General features: G+C 43.0%; 1 protein-coding gene across 4 annotated transcripts; it reads right to left on the bottom strand.

Annotated features, from left to right (window-relative positions):
* Positions 1 to 847: 847 nt before the first annotated feature.
* On the bottom strand, positions 848 to 18,902 carry LOC144717731 (beta-1,4 N-acetylgalactosaminyltransferase 1-like). 4 transcript variants are annotated; one of them, XM_078593333.1, is made up of 11 exons: positions 18,362 to 18,902; positions 10,927 to 11,081; positions 10,158 to 10,286; positions 9,410 to 9,516; positions 7,595 to 7,632; positions 6,020 to 6,200; positions 5,813 to 5,899; positions 5,463 to 5,650; positions 4,686 to 4,826; positions 4,364 to 4,586; positions 848 to 2,706 (listed from the first exon to the last, which is right to left on the bottom strand). In XM_078593333.1, the coding sequence occupies exons 1-11, from the start codon at positions 18,512 to 18,514 to the stop codon at positions 2,525 to 2,527; spliced, it is 1,584 nt and encodes a 527-aa protein (XP_078449459.1). In that variant the 5' UTR covers positions 18,515 to 18,902; the 3' UTR covers positions 848 to 2,524. The 4 variants fall into 4 exon arrangements, with proteins under 4 accessions (XP_078449459.1, XP_078449479.1, XP_078449469.1 ...); XM_078593353.1 differs by having other exon boundaries at positions 10,927 to 11,166; positions 18,362 to 18,447; XM_078593343.1 differs by lacking the exon at positions 18,362 to 18,902 and adding an exon at positions 13,644 to 13,740 and having other exon boundaries at positions 10,927 to 11,166.
* Positions 18,903 to 19,735: the final 833 nt, after the last annotated feature.

Below are 19,735 nucleotides of genomic sequence, written 5' to 3'. Positions count from 1 at the left end.
CTTGGTCCACATTCTGTAATTTCCCGATGTATAAATACTATATTTTGACAGTCATGTGCCTTTAACAGATATACAGTATTCAATTGTTGAGCTAACTTATTGTACGTGACTTTAGTAACCAATAGAAATATGTAAAATTATTAAATAATTGCTTGATAAAGAAGGCTGTAAAGTTGCGCTCAAGAGAAATATGATCAACCACCAGTCCTTCAAAGTGGAGCTCATTGTATCATCCCGACTGACGATGGGCCGAATTGACCCATGATCAGGAAGTGAACTTGATATCATGCAACCCCTCTCACCGCTGGCACCACCCCACCGGATTCTGGTTGCCTCCGAAACGTCGTGATTTTTATTTTATTTTACTTTTATTAATTTAATTTTTTTACCTACGTGACTTTACCGAAAAAACCTAAGAATATGCAGTCACGAAAGCTTCAAATCTAGAATTAATACCCTCTACGGGGAGGAATTCCACCTATCTGTTAGAGTTTTTAACAGACAACGAGACAAGAAGTCACAGCTTCTCGAGACGCTGGCCTTCCTAAAGAGATGCCGAGATAACAAGGTAATACCCATCCTCCCACCCTCAACCAGTATATATACAAATACTGTGCTCTTGGAATTTCTCTCACTTGATACAGCTATCGTGCTGTGACAGTTCCACCTGAAGACGGAAGCTTGTGTTACCTCCGAAACGTCGTGATTTTTATTTTATTTTTATTTAACTTTTATTAATTTTAATGTTTTACCTACGTGACTTTACCGAAAAAACCTAAGAATATGCATAGGTTTAATACGAGCTTTTACCGAGGCGTGGGTTTTTGTGGAACGTGCAGCAACAGAACAACGATAAGGCATTGTTTATTGCGGACAGGTGGCACGACAGCCCTTGGTGGTTCGCGTGACACTCACATTTTTTCTTAAAGATTTAAATGAATAAACGGCACTCAACAAACCCATAGCCCTGAATTGTCTAAATTCTTAGGCAAAATTGATTCCACGTTCATTTAACATTTACTGTATCGTACCCGCTCCCACCCCCGTTCTGAGCGTTAGTTGTTGGACACGCCACATGCAGTGGCTTAAAGTGTGCATTCGCTCACTTCTTCCTACAAATTTGGTCTAAGAGGAATAGGAGACAAAATATCCTCGACAGTTTGCTGTCGTGGAGGTGCTTCTGCCAGCATTGGTGTGAAAAGGCAATTGCAAGACTGTACCATGAATAACCGTTACCAAAACACGTTCCTTCGGAGTGGGCAGGTAGGAACTTGGTTGGACAGCGCATTCGTGCATGACAGACCTGTATAAAGTTATCTTAATTCCTGCATGCATTATTATATCTTTAATGAAAAATAGATATGCAAACGGAATGGAACTTGTGCCAGTGAAACGTCACTGCAGTGGTGCGCTTCTACAAAAACCTGAGCATCTCAATTACTGCCCATTCCATTCTGGCCATCATCTCTAAGCCAATGCGTGCGTGCAATTCTGCAGTGTACGTGTTCACGTCTGTGCTGTGAAGCTCTTAGATGTGTGTTCTGTTCTACCATCTATCGTTTGGCATGCCCGACGTTTCGCTCCATGTGCTGGAACCTTCAATGCTCCTGAAGAAGCCCCCAGCACGTGGAGCGAAACGTCGGACATCATGCCAAATAACAACATAGTAAAACCAGTGAACACATAGCAGAGTTAATGTACGTTGGTACATTGCTCACGGTTATCCAACATACTGACTTAATGGACAATATTCAATAACGAATTTATTCAACCCATCTTGAAACAAATGCGGTTATTAGAATTGGCAATTGTTGTATGCCTGCAAGATGTCCATAACTATAGAATATAAAAAGCAAGATAATATAAATTATACTGTAAATGTGTGTATATTCGTGTATATGGGTGTGTGTATATCCATTGTGTATGTGCACATATACAGATTACTGAATACAAGTATCAGGGTCACGATGCACTCTCCACTAATTAAAAATAAACGACCTGAGGGCCAAAAGAGGAGTTACCAACTATAATCATGCATTATAAACATTACACAATTTAACATTCCACATTAAACTAATAAATACATGAAAGAGTACATTAACATGATAAGTAAAACAACTCAATATTACATAATTGGATGCTGTAATAAGGAATATCAAGATTTTGGTTTACAATTGAGAGCAGCATTGAAATTTAATTAAAGGCAATATTAACTACTTAATTAGAATGTTGTATTATTTATATTACAAAATCATCAATAACAAATATTTTTTTACACTTGTAATTTTGCTAATGTAAACTGTTGGTAAGTTGTGTGGCACCTTTCAAGTCTTTAAGAAATATAGTGTTCCGTGTGCATTATGGATATCCATTTTATGAAGTTTTAACAAAGATATTAGATAGTATTGTTGCACTTTGCATTGCATAGCTTAGTATTCATATGTAGCAAACGTATTAACTTATGAGCCAGGCCTCCAGTCCCATTGCAGGTTCCACCATTCCTTGTGGCCATCATTAGAAGGCACTACATTAAGTAGCACTTAAGGTGATTCTTGAAGAACAGAGCACGGATCGTGCGGCCGTGAGCTTCCTTGGCATGGCGAAAGTGGTTGTACTTGGCTGCGTTTCCCGTCTTGGGAGCGTGGTCGATGGAGATGTCGCTGCACGTCCCCACTCTGAGCTTTCCCAGACCATCGATAAAAAATTCTGTTCAGCAAACCCAGGGAAGACAACACGCAAGTGTTTCGGTGATAAGAGTGGTGACATGGCCCAGCGATTAGCGCTCACCTTATGTACGTATGCATGTTGAACTTCTTTTGCACCGTACATAGCCAACCGTGCTAATCAGAGGTGCACGGGTAGGACAACGAGCTATCCACAAAAAGCAGTTCTAAAAAAAGTACTGTGGGTGTATCAACCATAAAATATGCACCGTCTGCTTCACATTGGATGGTACAGGTCCACTGAAGTCATTAGAATTGAGTTGAGTAGGCTAATATTCAGTATGCCAATATCTAATGGCGTTATGTTCCAGATGTTTTCAAAGTAGGAAAATTACCTGCAAAATATGGAGTACAATTACACTAACACAATAATCGCCCCCTACTTGCAGACCGTGTGCAGGCCAGGTGCTAGGTCCGCTTGTGCCCACAGTGACTGATGTAAGTATCTTTTCACGTGTAGAGCACTCTTGAGATGCGTCGGCGTTAAGCCGCTATATCGAACACAAATAATTATATTATTATGGTCTATGCCAGCGGTCCCCAAACTTTTTGGCACCAGGGACCGGTTTCGTGGAAGACAAACGTCTCCAGCGACATTTGTTTTTTAGTCATTTTGGCTAAGGTTAGCTTGTGGGCTTTCCAAAACTGTGATTGAGACGTGCGCAGTGCGCGAAAGAGGCGCGGACGGAAGTGGTAAATAAAATCATGGGCGGGCCACGCGCGGACTCACCGCTCACCTCCTGCTGCTGTGCGGCCCGGTTCCTAACAGGCCACGGACCGGCACTGGTCCGCGGCCCGGGGGTTCGGGACTCCTGGTCTATGCAATCGGTTATAGTGCTCAGGTGCTCCCAGTCACATGTCCACTTCCTGGTAAATTACTGGTTCACAGGCAAACCGATTCATAATATAGATTTTTGGGTTAGATCGCGTAAATATATAAATGTGTCATTAAAAGCCGCCACCATCCGGCACAGCCAACTAGTAAGGGTTGTCACGTAAACAGAACATGCCAATTCGTCACGAGTACAGCACACCGGTGTGTTGGAGAGCCAAGCCACAACATTTACAATCTGAGTACGACGTTTCGCCAGTAATTACAACTAGCTTCACCAGGTGACAGCCAAATTTGCGCGATTTAACCCAAAAACCTTTATTATGGATAATATTGGTCGCGAAAGCCTACGTGTAAAACAAAGAAAATCGATTGCTTTATTTTATGTTAGCCACTGATTGCAGCAGTACTTAATGAATGAGGCAATTCATTAATTAACCCGTAAAGTAGCCTTTGTTGTTCCCTGTCCCCCCTCCTTCCTGCTTCTCACTCAGGGTGGGTCTTGATGTAGCTATTAACTCACTCATTGCCTCGACATAGAGAAATACAGATTCCAGCAGAATACTCGGTCACAAAGCTTGAGGTGTAGTGTTTAAAATAATATAATATTTTAGTTCGATGATAGGTAAACAGACACACGAGTTTGTATAATCAATTATGAACAATACCATTCCATACATTGATGAAATGGAATTGCAGATCAGCATATCTCGGTGGATTTCACGTGGATGAAACGTCGATATTCCAAAGCAGAGAACGTGAACCGTGAGCATTCGTGAGCGCCAGTTGCTCACCACTTTCCACGTACCCGTGTGACCGATGCGACTGAACTGGGGGTCGAAGCTGACTCTCCGCATGTTCTCGGTGCGGGCCAGGAAGAAGTTCACCACCACGTCCACCAGCGTACAGGATGGGAAGCCGTCCAGTTTGTGGTAAGAGCCCGAATGGCGGTACAAGCAGTCTCCGTCCGAGCCTCCAGGTACCACCGTGAGCTTGTGCTGAAAGGCGTTCTTGCCCACAACGCCACCCACCTTCCAGACAGAAAAAAACCCCACGATTATTAACACAAATAGCATGTGCATTTTACGTTGCAACCCTTCACACATCATTGGGAGTCGAAGCGGACGCACCACATCCAGGGAAGTCTTCTCCAGCACCTCCACCATGCGCTCCAGCTTCGTATTCTCCGAGAAGAGGAAGTCGTCATCCACCCACAGCAGGTACTTGGTCATCACCTGGGAGATGGCGAGGTTCCTGCCAGCAAACCAGCCCTGCACATAGGACCGCAGAGTGGAAGCTTTAAGAGACAATGTTTGACACTGCTTATTGAATAGGATTTGTAAGGGAAATAATAAAATAATAAAAATAATAAATTTGCTTATTGAAAGACAATTTTGCATGTGCATTTTGGTCCTATGATTCTACGCTAAAAAAAGATGCGGCTCTGCAATTTCCTGCTCACGCCACTGCTGGTAGAAGGACCTCCACTAGATGCAGCTTTATAAAGACCCTGTATGAGGTGTTGTTTCTACTATTCTATGCTGGTCAGCCAACTTGGAAAAAGTGGGAGTACCCACTCGTTACCCCACCGCACGTGACCTGCTGATCGACTGTGGTGTACCCATTTATACTGCTGGGTAGACCGAGGTGGAGGTATAAAAGTATTTTTCTTAAGTCCAGTTTTTCAACTACTAAGCCAGGAGATGGTGCCGGGGGCCTCTGGTTTGCAAGTCCAGTTTTTTTTTACAATAACTCCACATCAGCATCCATACCTTGGTTGAGTTATGTATGCCACACATCAGGAACTTTGGAGTAGGGGTTGATTTGTATGAACTTTAAACATCTATTTATGTTCCAGTTTACAAATGAGAGCGACCGCGTGTTTATAATTATAATTGGTTGCTTACCTTCCCATAAGGCATGATGTACTGGTCCACGCCTGGCTCATGGAGCACCTCGATGTGCTCAGAGTCATCCGCCACTATGATGTTCATGTCTGGGTAGAATCTCCGGATGCTGGCGATGAGCCCCTTCAGCTTGTCATAGCGCAAGAACGTCTTAGTCACCACCGTCACCAGGTTGCTGATTTTACCATCTGCCAGGCCAGAAAAATAGTTCCATAAATCCCAGCCCTGATTACGTATTTATAACGTTATATGCACGAGCATGGTAACACGTGCTTTAATGCTGGTTGTAACAAGGATACTGAGTAATTCATGCTCAATCATAGTAATGTTTCCTTCACAATAAATCTCACCAGGACCCGGGTCGTAGAGCCAGGGCAAGCTCTGGTGCGCTACGACGATCGGTATCTCAGCTCTGTGTTTCCCGCTCTCCAGCTGCACTGTGGACAGAGAGACCGGGAAGGAGAGCAGCGATCCAGTCAGCGGAGCGCGCCGGCACGCGCGGTCCACAGTGCCGTGGTTGGACGTTCACGCAGGGCGTGTGTCGCTTCTCGCCGTACCCATCTCGGAGGTGCCCGGCTGGTACACCGTGTTGGTGTACGTGACTGTGCGCAGCTGCAGGTTGAGGTTCTCCAGGTGGGGGCTGCTCAGAGAGAGGCGCGACTCGCCTGACCCCTCTGCCGTCACCCCTCCCACTTCCGCCACCGTGTTCAGCACCCCCAGCTTCGCGGACAGCGTCACCTGGGTGGGGCAGACACCATTAAAAACTAAAATTAAACTATTTCGATTTTACCAGGTAGAGCCCACTGAGCAATGTAGCTTTTTTCCCCGCAGCGACTTGACCACAAATTATAGCTTAATTAAGTGGCTTATCACGTGGAAATGTATAGCAGCCAAATACTCTAACGCATGTTTCTCAATGTGGAGGGAATTACCGGAGGACTCAGATAAAAATCCACGTGACCACAGGGAGAACATTCAAAATCCAAACATACAGGTGTCAGAGTCTGGATCGATCCCACGACGTCCTGTATACCAGGCGAGGTAGTTAACATATCGCCACCGGGGCGCCCAGCATTGTGTTGACAACCTTGGTGGTCACCTAGCACAGATGCAGCTCGCTTTGCACATTTTTTAAACAATGGAAAAGCAAGACTTATCAATGTGGCCAGGTGGATCGTTGAGCTGATGCCATTTCTTTTATCAGCATACTTAATAATTTACTTACTGTACTGGATATTAGATGTCAGTAAAATAAACATGTTGCTGACCTAAGTGTGTTAATATCCATGCACTCTGGATATCTACCACATGCATAATATTAACTCAGAATTTGACAAACATCAGCTCATCATCATCTTAAGCAATTAACTATTCACTGCTGGATAGAGTCTACAAAATGAAATTGACCTGATGTTCACATAAAACCACCACAGATTGTCAGAGATGTCTTTGTACAAGCATAACCATCGTGAAAACAAGACGTGAGATTCAGTGAAACTTTATTTGGTAAAAACATAATTTTAATAGTAATTACACCATCAATTAATGCAGTAACACAACATGGATAGTTTGTAATGGTTATTATTTATACAAATTTAAAATTACATATCAGCTATTTACAAAACAATACTATTGAGCCCCAAAGTATGATATTGATGCATGTGTAGTGACAGGGTGCCATCTGTTGACCATGAAGGATAACTACGGGTATGGGTGCGCTATATAACAGCCAACCATAAGGGGGACGTAACTAGGCCAAGGGTCTAGAAGGGGGCGTGGCCAGAGGCGGGGCTTGGCCACGCTGAGGAGAATATAAGAGGGAGGTAACCGGAGGTTCGGGGCTGTCGTGGGGGTTCGGGTTCTGGCTGCCGTCGCTGTCTTCACCATCATTTCTTCATCGTCGTCCGGCCGTATAGCCGATCCGCTGTACGGTCCCCATCGTCGTCGTTGCTGTATTAGTCAGCCAGCTATATACTGTAGTTAGACGTCGGCGATGTGGCTGTATGAGTGGGTTAGCTATACGTAGCCCAGTGTATATGTTACTCAGTGACTCTGCCTGTAAAGTGTGAGAAATCAACAAGGAGCTCTCTACAAGTCGTGTCTCGGAAGTCGCTCATTACACATGTACTGACCTTGTATATTTCTCTTTCTTTTGCATACAAACTTAACCCTATGGAAAAGAAGATAAAAGACAATTAATCAAGTAAATGTCATAAATCATTCATCGTGCTTGTAATTGTACAATTCAAAGTGAAATTTTCACATTTCAGTGTGGAATTATAGATTGACGATAGTTATGGATGAACCATCACTTCAGTTTGAAGAATTGCCATTGACCCAATTTTTGCGAAAAAGGCAGATAAGTTTTATAGATAAATCGAAATGTCATTAACTAATGGGGCAACATTATTATTCATTTATCAGATGACCTATCCGAATGTTATATAAATGGATAGGATATAAATTAACATCCAAATTAATTATGCCTTTCAAAAAAGTTATGATAAACCTCCGTGTTGCTGCTCCACATTTCTGGCATATATTTGCTACTCATCCACAGCGTGGTTCTCTCTTTCACTCCCCCATGGATCCGGTACATTGCAGCTTTCTTTTGGTTCCTGGCATGAGTCTCTTGGAAAGCGACAATATCTATGATGGTGTGATGAAATTTAAAATATTAGGTGAATTATAAAATAAATTTATTGTTGCAGGGAAGAAAATATAATTGGAATATAAGACCTGTTTACAAATTATTTTACCTGAAGATAACCCCAAAGAGGGAAATTGCAAATCATAAAAATGTACTCGTCAAAAGAGTCAACATAGGGTGATGTAATTGCCAACAAGAGGTGATGATTTACCTCAACCACATTAAGAGAGGGAGGGGTAGAATGTGTTTTGATGTATACTGTATATAAATATGAAATGACGACTTGACACACTTCTCTTGAGATGGCACTTTATTGAAGACACATTAAGTTAACATCAGGCAAAGATCCCACAGCAACAGCCCCGAGTCTCCCACGCATCTTTCTTAAATACCAACCGAGGCCACGCCCCCCTTCCCGAACCTTTTCGCTGACTCTGGACGCTCGCTCTACTGGCAGACTCTACCGACCTCTTCCGTCACCTGACCACGCTCCCTTCTCGATCATTCCTGTAGCCACCAGTCCCTTTGTACTCACAACTAACTCCCCTGTCATTACCTCTCGTGGCCACTAGTCCACTCACACCACATGTAGACTCTACTGTCATTACATCTATATGAGATGAAGCTTTGCAGAGGAAAAATATCCAAGGCATCTCGGTTGTCAGTCCCTAGTTAAATGTGCAACTGTCTAAAACAGATAAGGTGATGGTGTGAAAAGAAAGACCTTGCCACTATCAGGAAAAATATACTCTCTGATTGTGTAACATTTGGGGGAAAAACATACATGTAACAGTGGCAGTACTATAACATTGGGAACACCCCCCTCAAGAGGGTAATTTCACCTCCTCTTCTATGCTAGCGAAGGCAACTTGGTAGAGCTGGGTCTACCCACACTTTACTCTATTAAAATGTGGCCGGCTGATCAACTGTGGTGTACAGTGCTCACTTAAACTGCACTCTTGTGCCCAAGGTGAGATTTAGTGTGTAAAAGTACTTATGCGTAACAGGTTTTATTCAGGTACTCCGATTTCCTCCCACATGAAGCAAAACTATTATTTAAGAGGAATTTGCCAAACATCCCAAACAGGGCCCTCCCGAAAGAGTCTTGAGACTCAATGAAGCTCTCTTGGATGAATGATATACGTTACATAATTAAGGCAGCTTGGGAAGGCCTTAACCAAGCAGTAGATCGAATATGTTTGATGATGATAGCTATTGTTATGGAAGTATATGATTATAGACCTGTACAGCGGTTGGAGGTTTCCATGAAACGATACCAGTGCTCCATACCTCTTACCCGGTATGAGGATGGTCTGCATTGGCGGCGCCTGCAGCCCCTGGGTCGGGTAAGAGAGCGGCGAGTTGGGACGAGCCACCAGGATCTTCTTCAGAACAGGATCCTGCCTGTGGGGTAAAAACCGTACCTCCTTTTTTGCACAGTTGCTGAGCACGGACACCAAGGCATAACATTTAACGTGGCCAGCAACAAACTCTACGACCACATATTCTTAGGTCTTTCGGTAAAGTCACTTAGATAGGTTAAAAGAAAATAACAAAAAATAACCCAAAACTACGGCGGTTTTTTTTCTTTCCTGAAGACGACCGCTTGTGTTGCGATCGAAACGTCGTAGTTTTTTGTTATTTTATATTATTTTATTTTAACCTATTGACGTGACTTTACCGAAAAACCCAAGAATATCAATTCCTGTAGTCATGAAAGCTTTAAGTCAAGGTAGTATATTCCAAACACAGTGATGTATTCACTCAACTCTACCTGTGGCAACCCACAGGCTGTTTTTTTTAATGATGGCAGTGAATGGCAAGTAATATTGCTGAAATTCTTGAAAAATTTATCAAGTTCTGGAAGGATGTTGGGAAAAGAGGTCAAGAAGTCAGAAAGAGAAAAAAGGCCACTATATGCCTTCAAAAAGTGAAATGAAGAAGAAAGCCCAAACCAGACAAAATGGAGTGGTACGAAACAAATACGTGCCATTTGGCAGAAGAACAAAGAAGACGATTTTGGAGGGTGTCACATCGTAGCATGCCTCTGTAAGAATTCTTGCATTTCCTTCTGTCTCCTCTGGCGTGTGTCCTTCACTTCGGATGGCGAGAACCCTTTCTCTAGCTGTAGGGCGTTCCGGCCCACACAGGAGCACGAACCAGAGGTCAGCAGCCTGCACACCACCAACACGATGCCATTACCCACCTGGGACACGATGACCGATTCCCACATTTACTTGTCTCAATATAACCAGTACACCAAAGGATAGTGGTGGCCCATTGTACCAGTTTGCTAGTACAACACACTCCATCTCCTTGTTTCCAGATCCACGAGACTTGCACGTGGTTTGTTGATTAACATTTACAATAAATTGAGAAAATAGCAATGTGTCATCAGTGCTGGCCCACTGTCACCAGACAAATTATCAGAATGGATTCTATTATCTGGTGGAAGAAGTTCTGTAGAGGCTACAATCCAATTGTTAATGTCATCCACTCTACACGTGTTATGTGAAACTATAAAACCCAAGGTGGAGTTTATCACGCCACTAAACTGGGACCATGACCGCCCTGACCATACAAACTTTTTTTTCTCAAACCCACACATGTTACGTTTAAACGGTGCATTGCCTCAATAGATTATTGCAAGCCCCTCCTCAACAGTGTAGCCAGCACCACTCCACCAAAGTTTGTATTCACCAGCAGTTACCTAGAATGATGCTGCACATTCGGGTGGTGTCCCTATCGGGAGGGAACCTCGGGCAGCCACCCCACCCACACAACACTTGTTATATATAGATCGCTCACACTCACCGCTGCACATTCGGCTTGAGCTGGTAGTGGACTTGCGTGTCGTGAGGGAACAACTGAGTGTGGTCCGAGAGGTTTATCGGGAACGACTGCTCGTACAACCGTTGCCCGGTAAATTCCAGGGACTTCACTGTCGGGATCTTGGCAAGGTAAATGTGCTTGTTCACACTCGGCACGGAGAAGAAGATGACAGACAGCAGTGCCACGACAGTGAGCATGCTCAAGAGCGTGAGCTTCTTCATGCTACACGTGGAGGGGTAAAACAAGGATAAGGATCATATGACAGGCTATACAAAAGCGGTCATTTACATTATTCAGAAATACAACGAAATGAATTATGGTACATGGTTTATTTTTTATTTTAAGGCAGTATTATTGGCTGCGTTGTTTGTTAATTGTGATTATGCACCGCTACCAGCGCGGTATCACAATACATCGTATTATTCATAAATAGGAGTGAGCCTTTTAAGCACCTGTGTCTTTTGTCAGGGAGACCTGGAAAGCAATCCACATGCTAATATACACCAGCTGTCCATACAATAATGGTAAATATTCCACATCTTTATGTCAAGGGCGAGATTATCAACCGAACAACTGTGTGACTTCCCCACAGAGTGGACTGAGTCAACCACCAACCAGGATGAGTCACATAAACTTCGGAGTCACCTGGCCGACATTTTACTTCTGGAGACTGAGGGTGGAGGGCCGATCTCATTTTGTGTCTCACGGCTCACTGAGATTGGATCAATGGGTTTTATTTGACACGAGAGGTTGAGAACTTGAGACTGGAGAGAATCCGGTTGAGCAGGTGTTTGAGAGTGAACAATAACTGCTAATGCATCGTAACTTTATGCTTTCTTTATTGTTTACTTCCCACTAAATGTAAGCGTTTGAGGCAAGTGGATATTTGTGGTCGTGCTTGGAAAGGAAGTGTTCATTTTCCCCTTTGGCTATGAGTGCCTCTCTCTACAATTAACTGCCTCTCTTGTAGTTTTTCAACAGCGTCTTGAGATGTAGTCACGTTAAAACGCTACAGTATATGAATCCATACTGTATTTTAGTTATTTACCGTGTATTTGAATGCACCGATGAGCATGGGGAAGAATGGTCCAATTACCCACACGGCGTGGGAAGGCCATAATCCAGCAATGGATTTACAAAAAATGACTGCTACGCATGTACATGTAACATGCGGAAATTTGTGCTCAATAATAATTTGTATTGCGTTTTACTACTGAGACGTTTTCCTTTGAGTTCGTATTTGATATGAATTTAACTTTAGCATTTTAAATGATGAAAACATTTTAAATTTGTCAACATTTAATGTTGATATATATTTTGTGTGGTTTGTCCAGCGTTTTGGGGACCTGTTTGCATGAATGACGCTATATTAAACTAAACTATCATCATTCTGATGCATCGGGATTTTAATATTAGATTTGAAGTTTTCGTGACTGCAAGGGTCCATACTCTTTGGTTTTTCGGTAAAGTCACGTAGGTGAAAAAGAAAATAAAAATAAATTAAATCACGACATTTCGGAGGCAACACAAGCTTCCGTCTTCAGGTGGCACCGTCACAACTTGATACAGCAATTTTGTTGTGACGGTGCCACCTGAAAACGGAAGCTTGTGTTGCCTCCGAAACGTCGTGATTTAATACATTTTTATTTTCTTTTTCATCTACGTGACTTTACCGAAAAAACCAAAGAGTAGGGATTTTAATACTTTGCAGTCTGTGTTATTGGTATTTTTTATGTGTAGTCGTTAATTAACATTTCCCCATAGTGGTTAATGCATATGAGCGTGGAATGAGAATTATATAAAACGAGTACAAATGGTCACGTTCGCCTTCAAACACGATAACAGGCACTCAAAACGCGTTGCGTTAAGTTACACGCTGGATTCACTCGTACCGCAGCTCACCGAAATAACAATTTGAAGTGAAAACGAAATAAGTCACGTAAACTTTTTTTGGAAAAGCGACTCGATAAAATGTTCGATAAAAAAGTGTCAATGTGGCAGAATATAAGTGTACAGCTAATCACGTCACGATTCGTCTGTTGCAATTTCAACGATTAAAACTACGTTAACTGCACACCTTCCGAAAAGTATTATTTCGTTAAAACTTAAATTTACTTTAGGTTCTGTATGTATGCAGATGACTTATAAGTTCAGGGACAGTTATTACAAAACGGATTTATTTAGTGTTGAATGATTAAATATTGTATTCAACAGATAACTATAGCGTAACGAATTTCAATTGACACTTGTACACCAATTAAAGAACTTATCTCCTAAGCAATTCGCGATGGAGCAATGAATGCAGCTCCCATAGAGGTCCTACGTGGATTACACATTCCAGGGATGACAAGAGATCGGCTGACGACGGCTTGGCCTTCATCCAGCAGTGGATTGACTATGGTTGATGATGATGACGATAATACTAAAAGTCAAAGGCAACTTATCTACCAGCTCTGGCAAGCGATGGAGCGACGTTAATCTATTGGTGTTGAAGCAGTGATATAAATTCCTCATTCCCATGGCCTGGAGCCATTCCATCTATATATTCTTCTTTAAACATAATAACGATTTCACAGATGTATGTATGCTGAACTTATTTCACACCATACGTAGCCAACCAGTACCGTACATCAAATATATAATATTAGTTTACATTTAGATGTTATCCTAAATTGTAATAATAAGTTATACCCACTTACCTTGATGGTGATGTCCAAAGGATAAAAAGTGCGATAACCTAGAATGTCTACCTTTTATGTGATGCAACACGGATGTACATAAAATATATGTGTCTCAGCGGGGGGGGGGGGGGGCAAGGTGCAAAGAGTGGGATAGGTGCATTGTGAAGAAAGATGGGGGTCGAAGGGACGGGGAGTGGGTGCGGGGGGTAGCTGAGTGGGTGAGGGATAAGAGAGGCAAAGGGCAGTGGATTTGAGCTTTGGAAGGGCACGTTGGGTGAGTAGTGAACCCGTTCTGCCATAGCTTCGGGACGTCTGGCATGAAATAATCTCCACAAATCCGAACCTTACCGTTTTCTGTCTAATCACACAGGCATACAGGTAGATGAACATAAAGTAGTGAGTTTAACACGCAGCCCTGGGAAAGACAATGCAGGCATGTCTCGCTTAACGAGCGAGACACGATCCGCGAAAATTGCTCGTTACGCAAAAACATTTTTAAACGTTTATCGCTTTTCTCTTTGACTCCCACTTACCACACACGAAGAACCAGTGCGTGCAGGTGCCTGTCCTCAGTGTCTGCAAATAATTAACACCGCCACCCACCCCACCGCTTCCCCTACCCTAAATGTCAATAAACGATCAATAACCGGTTACCGATTTGCTTTACTCGTCTTAAACTTTTAAAAAAAGTCGGCCATCAGTGGTATTTAACAATTGGTCAAGGTTTTACATTACTATTGGCATAGGTTAGTCTACTGGTGACTTATCACAAAGTGGTACGATTTTTATTGATTATGAGCGAAGTCATTAACAGTAAGAGGAAATGATTGGTGCCACTGTGATAGCGATTGTATCTTACAACATTGTACATTGTAATGCCACGACGCATACGTGGTCAGCGCAATTCCTTCTCGTACCTTCGACACCCTCCGAATTACAAGCTGCACTTTTCCCTCCTGAATTTAACAGCAAAAGTTGGATGTGCGTCTTCTCGCCCGGTGTGTATGTGACCCTATTTGCATAACTTTATTGACGCCGGGCACAAGTTGGAAGCGTCTTATAACGCAGAAAAATACGGTAAAGGAAGAACCACATTCGGTGAAATTAACAGTGTAATAGACCGTACACTAGTGATTATGAGCACTGTCTCACCCTTAATTGAGGAAAGTTGACGTCTTCAGGTGAAAAAATACAGCAGGCGGACTGCTGTATTTTTTCACCTGAAGACGATTGCTTGTGTTGCGATCGAAACGTCGTGATTTATTTTTTCTTTTTCTATCTACGTGACTTTACCGAAAGACCCAAACAGTATGAATTCCTGCAGTCACGAAAGCTTTAAGTCAAAATTGAATCATTATAAGGTGACGTCATCCAAATGGACCCCCCCCATTAATAATAATTAGCGGCTGACGTCACTCCACAAGGGGGGGCGAGGCGCCTCCTCCCCCCTCCTCGGCGTCAACTTACAACCCTCACTACAAAGGCAGAACCCTCGCCTCACGTGATCTCCGTAACGCTGTTGAGACATCAAAGTAAAAGAACATCATGATGAACAACGGATTATAACCTTGAAATGAAATAGGTCTGTGTCACCACGCCCTCACAAATTGCACACGTATTTGTGCAATGAATATCACGTCGCGGTCTGCTTTTCGCTTGCAAGTTTTAGATTTACTGCAATCCACCCGTCCTTGGACGGGCAAAAGGCTAGTCAGTAATATTTGTCCATTCTATAAACTACAGAATCAGTTTGGACAATTATTCTCTTTTACGAGGGTAACTACGAAACCATAAAATAAATTCTACAAGCAACAATCCGTCCCGAGAAATGAGTATTATCATATTTAATTTAAAATGCACCAATGTTCACACTGCGTGACTTTAAAAGTGTATATGTAAAGTGCAGCACCAGACACACCTGTACATGATATTTACTTTGAAGTGAATTGTTTTAGCCTGTTGAGTGCTTGGATCGTGTTTGATGAAGGCATTATGATTAAAAATGTCATTCTTAAAGAAGGGCACACAATGATTGGGCTAACATGGCCCGCAAAATCTCTTCACCACCCACATGCAGCGTTACCGCAGTATTAAACCCACAATGAGGTCAAGGAAAACTCGTCCATTTACAACGTGACCTTTACACATGGTATATATATAGAAAAGTAAAAATAGGTATCTACAATAATTTTGCCACCCAAGATATATAGCTCCGTGTTTAGATATGATGAACAACAGAAACAATTAAAAGTGTGTTTTTCGGAATAATGGAAAGAACCGGAAAGAGAGGAAGACCTCACAGAGAATGGCTTAACACATATTGGTGACGGAAATATACGTACTACTTGAGCATTTTGGCATAATAAAGAGGAAAATGGAAACAAATGACGAAATGTGCAGTGGACACCTACGATCTATCTGCCCATAGATCGTGATGATGATTAGATGTATCGACTTTAAAGTCATAATTTTATCCACTGCTGGATAAAGGCCTCCTCGCATCGTTTCCATCCCTCACAGTTCTGTATCTCACTTCTGCACATGGTCTGATCCGTTGGGCATGTTCTCTCCTTTGCCTGCCATTCCATTACTAGTCTTATCCATCATCCATTATTCCATATGGTTGAATTTTCTGCCCCTAAGCCCATGTACTCTTCTAAAGTCAACAAGTTGACATTGCTTATCAATGGTGGAAGTGGGGAACTTCGGTGCTTGTTGCCACTCCCGCTCCCAAGGTATTTTTCTTTCATCTTCATTTACTTTACATTTCGGTTGTTTTTTTCTTTTTTATTACTTCTTAAGTTACCAGTTGTTATTCTTATAATGTTGTATTTTTATTTTTTATGTTTAATCACCATTCAGCTCCGTGGCCTTCCTTTAGTATTGGCATATGCAGCCTGCTCTTGTCTCAAGGCATCCAGATATGTACAATTATACATATGTAGTGGTAATGATGGAGACTCAGTCTTCTCTGGAGGCAACACGTTTATTTATAACTATAACGGTAACACAAGGTCCCTGACACAAAGGGGTATTGGCGCTATTCACCCGATACCCTGGGGAGGTATAGCCTCCGGGCTAGTGTGTCCTAATCACTGGGACCACTTACTCTATATATGTATTGGTTTAACGCGCGCCAAGGGGGGTAATTGTAAACACGTGTGGGCTGGGAACAGTGGGGTCGTACCGGGACAGGCTGGTGTTGCTGGGGGACAACGGAGGAGATGGAGACGGCCCGTTAGGCAATTATGGATGCAGGGCAGTAATTGGCCGGTTGTTGTTGTCAGGGACAGGGTGGCGCCTCTAAGTCTGGGAATGGGGACAGGTGGCGCCGGGGCGCGGGGTGTTAGGGGGGACGCCAGTAATTAATTGGAAATTAATAGGGACGGGCATAAATACAGGAGAGTCAGAGTGAGACGGGGAGTTGTGCTGGAAGCTGGACGGAGTCGGTCGGAGCAGAAGAAGAAGAGTAGCAGTGGAGTAAAAGAAAAAGTGTAGGGTAGCAGTGGAGTAGAAGAAGAAGTGTAAAGTAGCAGTGGAGTAGAAGTGTAGAGTAGCAGTGGAGTAGAAGTGTAGAGTAGCAGTGGAGTGGTAGAAAAAGTATAGGGTAGCAGTAGAGACGGAGAAGCTGAACGAGAGAGATAGTCGGAGTGAGACGGAGAAGCCGAGAGAGAGCGACAGTTGGAGTGAGACGGAGAAGCCGAGAGAGAGCGACAGTTGGAGTGAGACGGAGAAGCCGAGAGAGAGCGACAGTTGGAGTGAGACGGAGAAGCCGAGAGAGAGCGACAGTTGGAGTGAGACGGAGAAGCCGAGAGAGAGCGACGGCTGGAGTGGGATGGAGAAGCAGAGAGGGGAATCGTGAGAGACGGAGAGAGAGAGGGAGGAACGGAGCGAGCGAGGCCAGCGGAGCACGGCGAGCGAGCGGAGAACGTGCTGGAGAATGGTGGCGAAATGTGCTGTGTTTGGTAAAATAAAGTGACGACAGAAAAGGAAGAAGTTGTCCGCATAAAGTTCAGCACTACATATATATCAACCCTCCGGCTAGAGGGACCTAGGGGAGGCTAGCTGACCCGACCCAGCCAAGGACCTCGGGTCCCGGCCACTGGCCCACTCGGTCCCGGCCCTTAGAAGGAGGTCGGGGTCCCGGGGATTCCCAGGGTCCGACCACTGGCCCACTCAGTCCCGGCCCTTAGAAGGACGTCGGGTCCGGGGCTTCCCAGGGTCGTAGTCTAAGCTGGCTCTTCAGTCTTAAGCTTGACGACTGGAAACCCCGTTCAGGGGCCCGCCTTACATACAGCTCCCAGGGTCACTCCGCCCCTGGCCACGCCTACTCTCTGGAACCTTCTGGAGGGACCTGAACTATTGTGTAATCGCCCAGCCCCCACTGGGGGCCTGGGGTGTGTACCTCCAGTTGTATATCCACAATAGCTACGAAACATTGTCTACATTTTCTAAATTACTCAAGATGTGCCAAATAACTTATCAACAGTGTACAATCACAAATGACAGGAGTTCTAAACAATTTTGTATGATCTCGTAATATAAGTAAACTAATTTTGTAATTCAGCATCATAATCAATAAACGATATTTACTTTAAATCAATCTCCATGTTGCTCTAAACATCATCAGAAGGCATTTGTTAGGTTCTGTAATACACAAGGTAATTCTTAAAGAAGAGGGCTCGCATCATACAACTGCGAGCTTCCTTGGCGTGGTGGTATCTGTTGTACTGTACCATGTTTCCCTTCTTGGGGGCGTGGTCGATGGAGATGTCTCTGCACGTCCCCACTATCAGCTTCCCCAGGCCATCGATAAAAAACTGTTCAGCAACCGCCAAAAGGAGAAAACACTGAAGTTCAGTGTTGAGAGCGCAGGATGGTGACATCATCCACCAGTAGAGTGTGCGTCGCTTGTTTACAAATGTTTGAGTCTGGCGGACCCCTGGTTATTGCTGTGGGTGTATAGTAATGATATACTGTGTATGCGCCATCTGCTTCCCAGTGAATGTTAAATATCCCAGTAGGCCATTGTGTATTGATGTCATGGTGCAATATTTTTCATGTTAAAAAATGCCAATTCTTATTACAAACAGCAATCATCGCCCCATACTGGCAGACCATTTATTTGCAGGTCAGGCGGAAAGTTACCTTGTGAAAACAGGGTCAGCTACCACTAGGGGTGCCATTTGAAATGTTTGAGATGAGATGTGATTAAGTAGTACTTCGAATGCAATGCACACTGAAGACGTTCGGCATAAAGGGTTCTATATCAAAACACCATTATATTCGTTATTACTATGGACTATGTAGCAAGTTATATGGCCTTCATATTCTTTGGTTCTTTCGGTAAAGTCACGTAGATAGAAGAAAAATAATAAGAAAAATAAAGTGAATAAAAATAAAATAAAAATTATAAAAATAATACAAAACAAAAAAACACTAATGTAGACTGTAGCCTGGTTCTTAATCTATGTAGACTGTAACCAGGCTACAGTCTACATTATAGACTGCCAGTACACTCACCCAGCTTAATAACCATTGCTACAGCCTACATTATAGACTGCCAGTACACTCACCAACCTTAATAACCAGGCTACAGTCTACATGAGTGTTTTTTTGTTTTTAATTATTTTTATTTTATTTTTTATTTTTATTCACTTTTTTCCCTTCTATCTACGTGACTTTACCAAAAGAACCATAGAATATGAATTCCTGCAGTCACGAAAGTTTTAAGTTAAAATGTAAGTTATATGGCCCTTGTGCTTCCAGCCACATGTTCACTTTATGATAAATTATTGGTTAATATGGAATCCTATTTTATATGATGTACCCGCTGTTTAGACTTTGCTGTATTCTGCATTATAATGAACAAATCAGAGAATGAATGACTAAAAAAGTAAATGAGCCTTGTGTTTTTTTCCCTATACCCCCTTCCTCTTCCTGCTTCTGTCTCATGGTGGGACTGACTGTAGCTATGACATCATTGCAGAGCCATATAGAAATGCAGATGTGAGAAAAAACATTTCACAATTGTAAAAATCCAGACAGTACAATTATACAAGTAAGATACAGACACCCAACTGGAAAAGCAATACATTTCGCGATTGAGA

Source organism: Lampetra planeri, chromosome 1 (genome assembly GCF_965212315.1).
Source record: "Lampetra planeri chromosome 1, kcLamPlan1.2.h2, whole genome shotgun sequence".
In the NCBI taxonomy this organism is placed as follows: domain Eukaryota; kingdom Metazoa; phylum Chordata; class Hyperoartia; order Petromyzontiformes; family Petromyzontidae; genus Lampetra; species Lampetra planeri.
The sequence above is the reverse complement of the archived record's forward strand: the minus strand, read 5'-3'. Positions and strand labels throughout refer to the sequence as shown.

What these genes read in the sequence shown, in the direction of transcription:
- LOC144717731 (XM_078593333.1), bottom strand. Translation starts at nt 18,514, where the DNA reads ATGATGTCACCATCCTGCGCTCTCAACACTGAACTTCAGTGTTTTCTC. An exon ending in CTCAAGCCGAATGTGCAGCG is followed by an intron (nt 10,287 to 10,926) that starts GTGAGTGTGAGC and finishes GGTGGTGTGCAG; the next exon opens with GCTGCTGACCTCTGGTTCGT. An exon ending in AAGAAAGAGAAATATACAAG is followed by an intron (nt 6,201 to 7,594) that starts GTCAGTACATGT and finishes TGCCCCACCCAG; the next exon opens with GTGACGCTGTCCGCGAAGCT.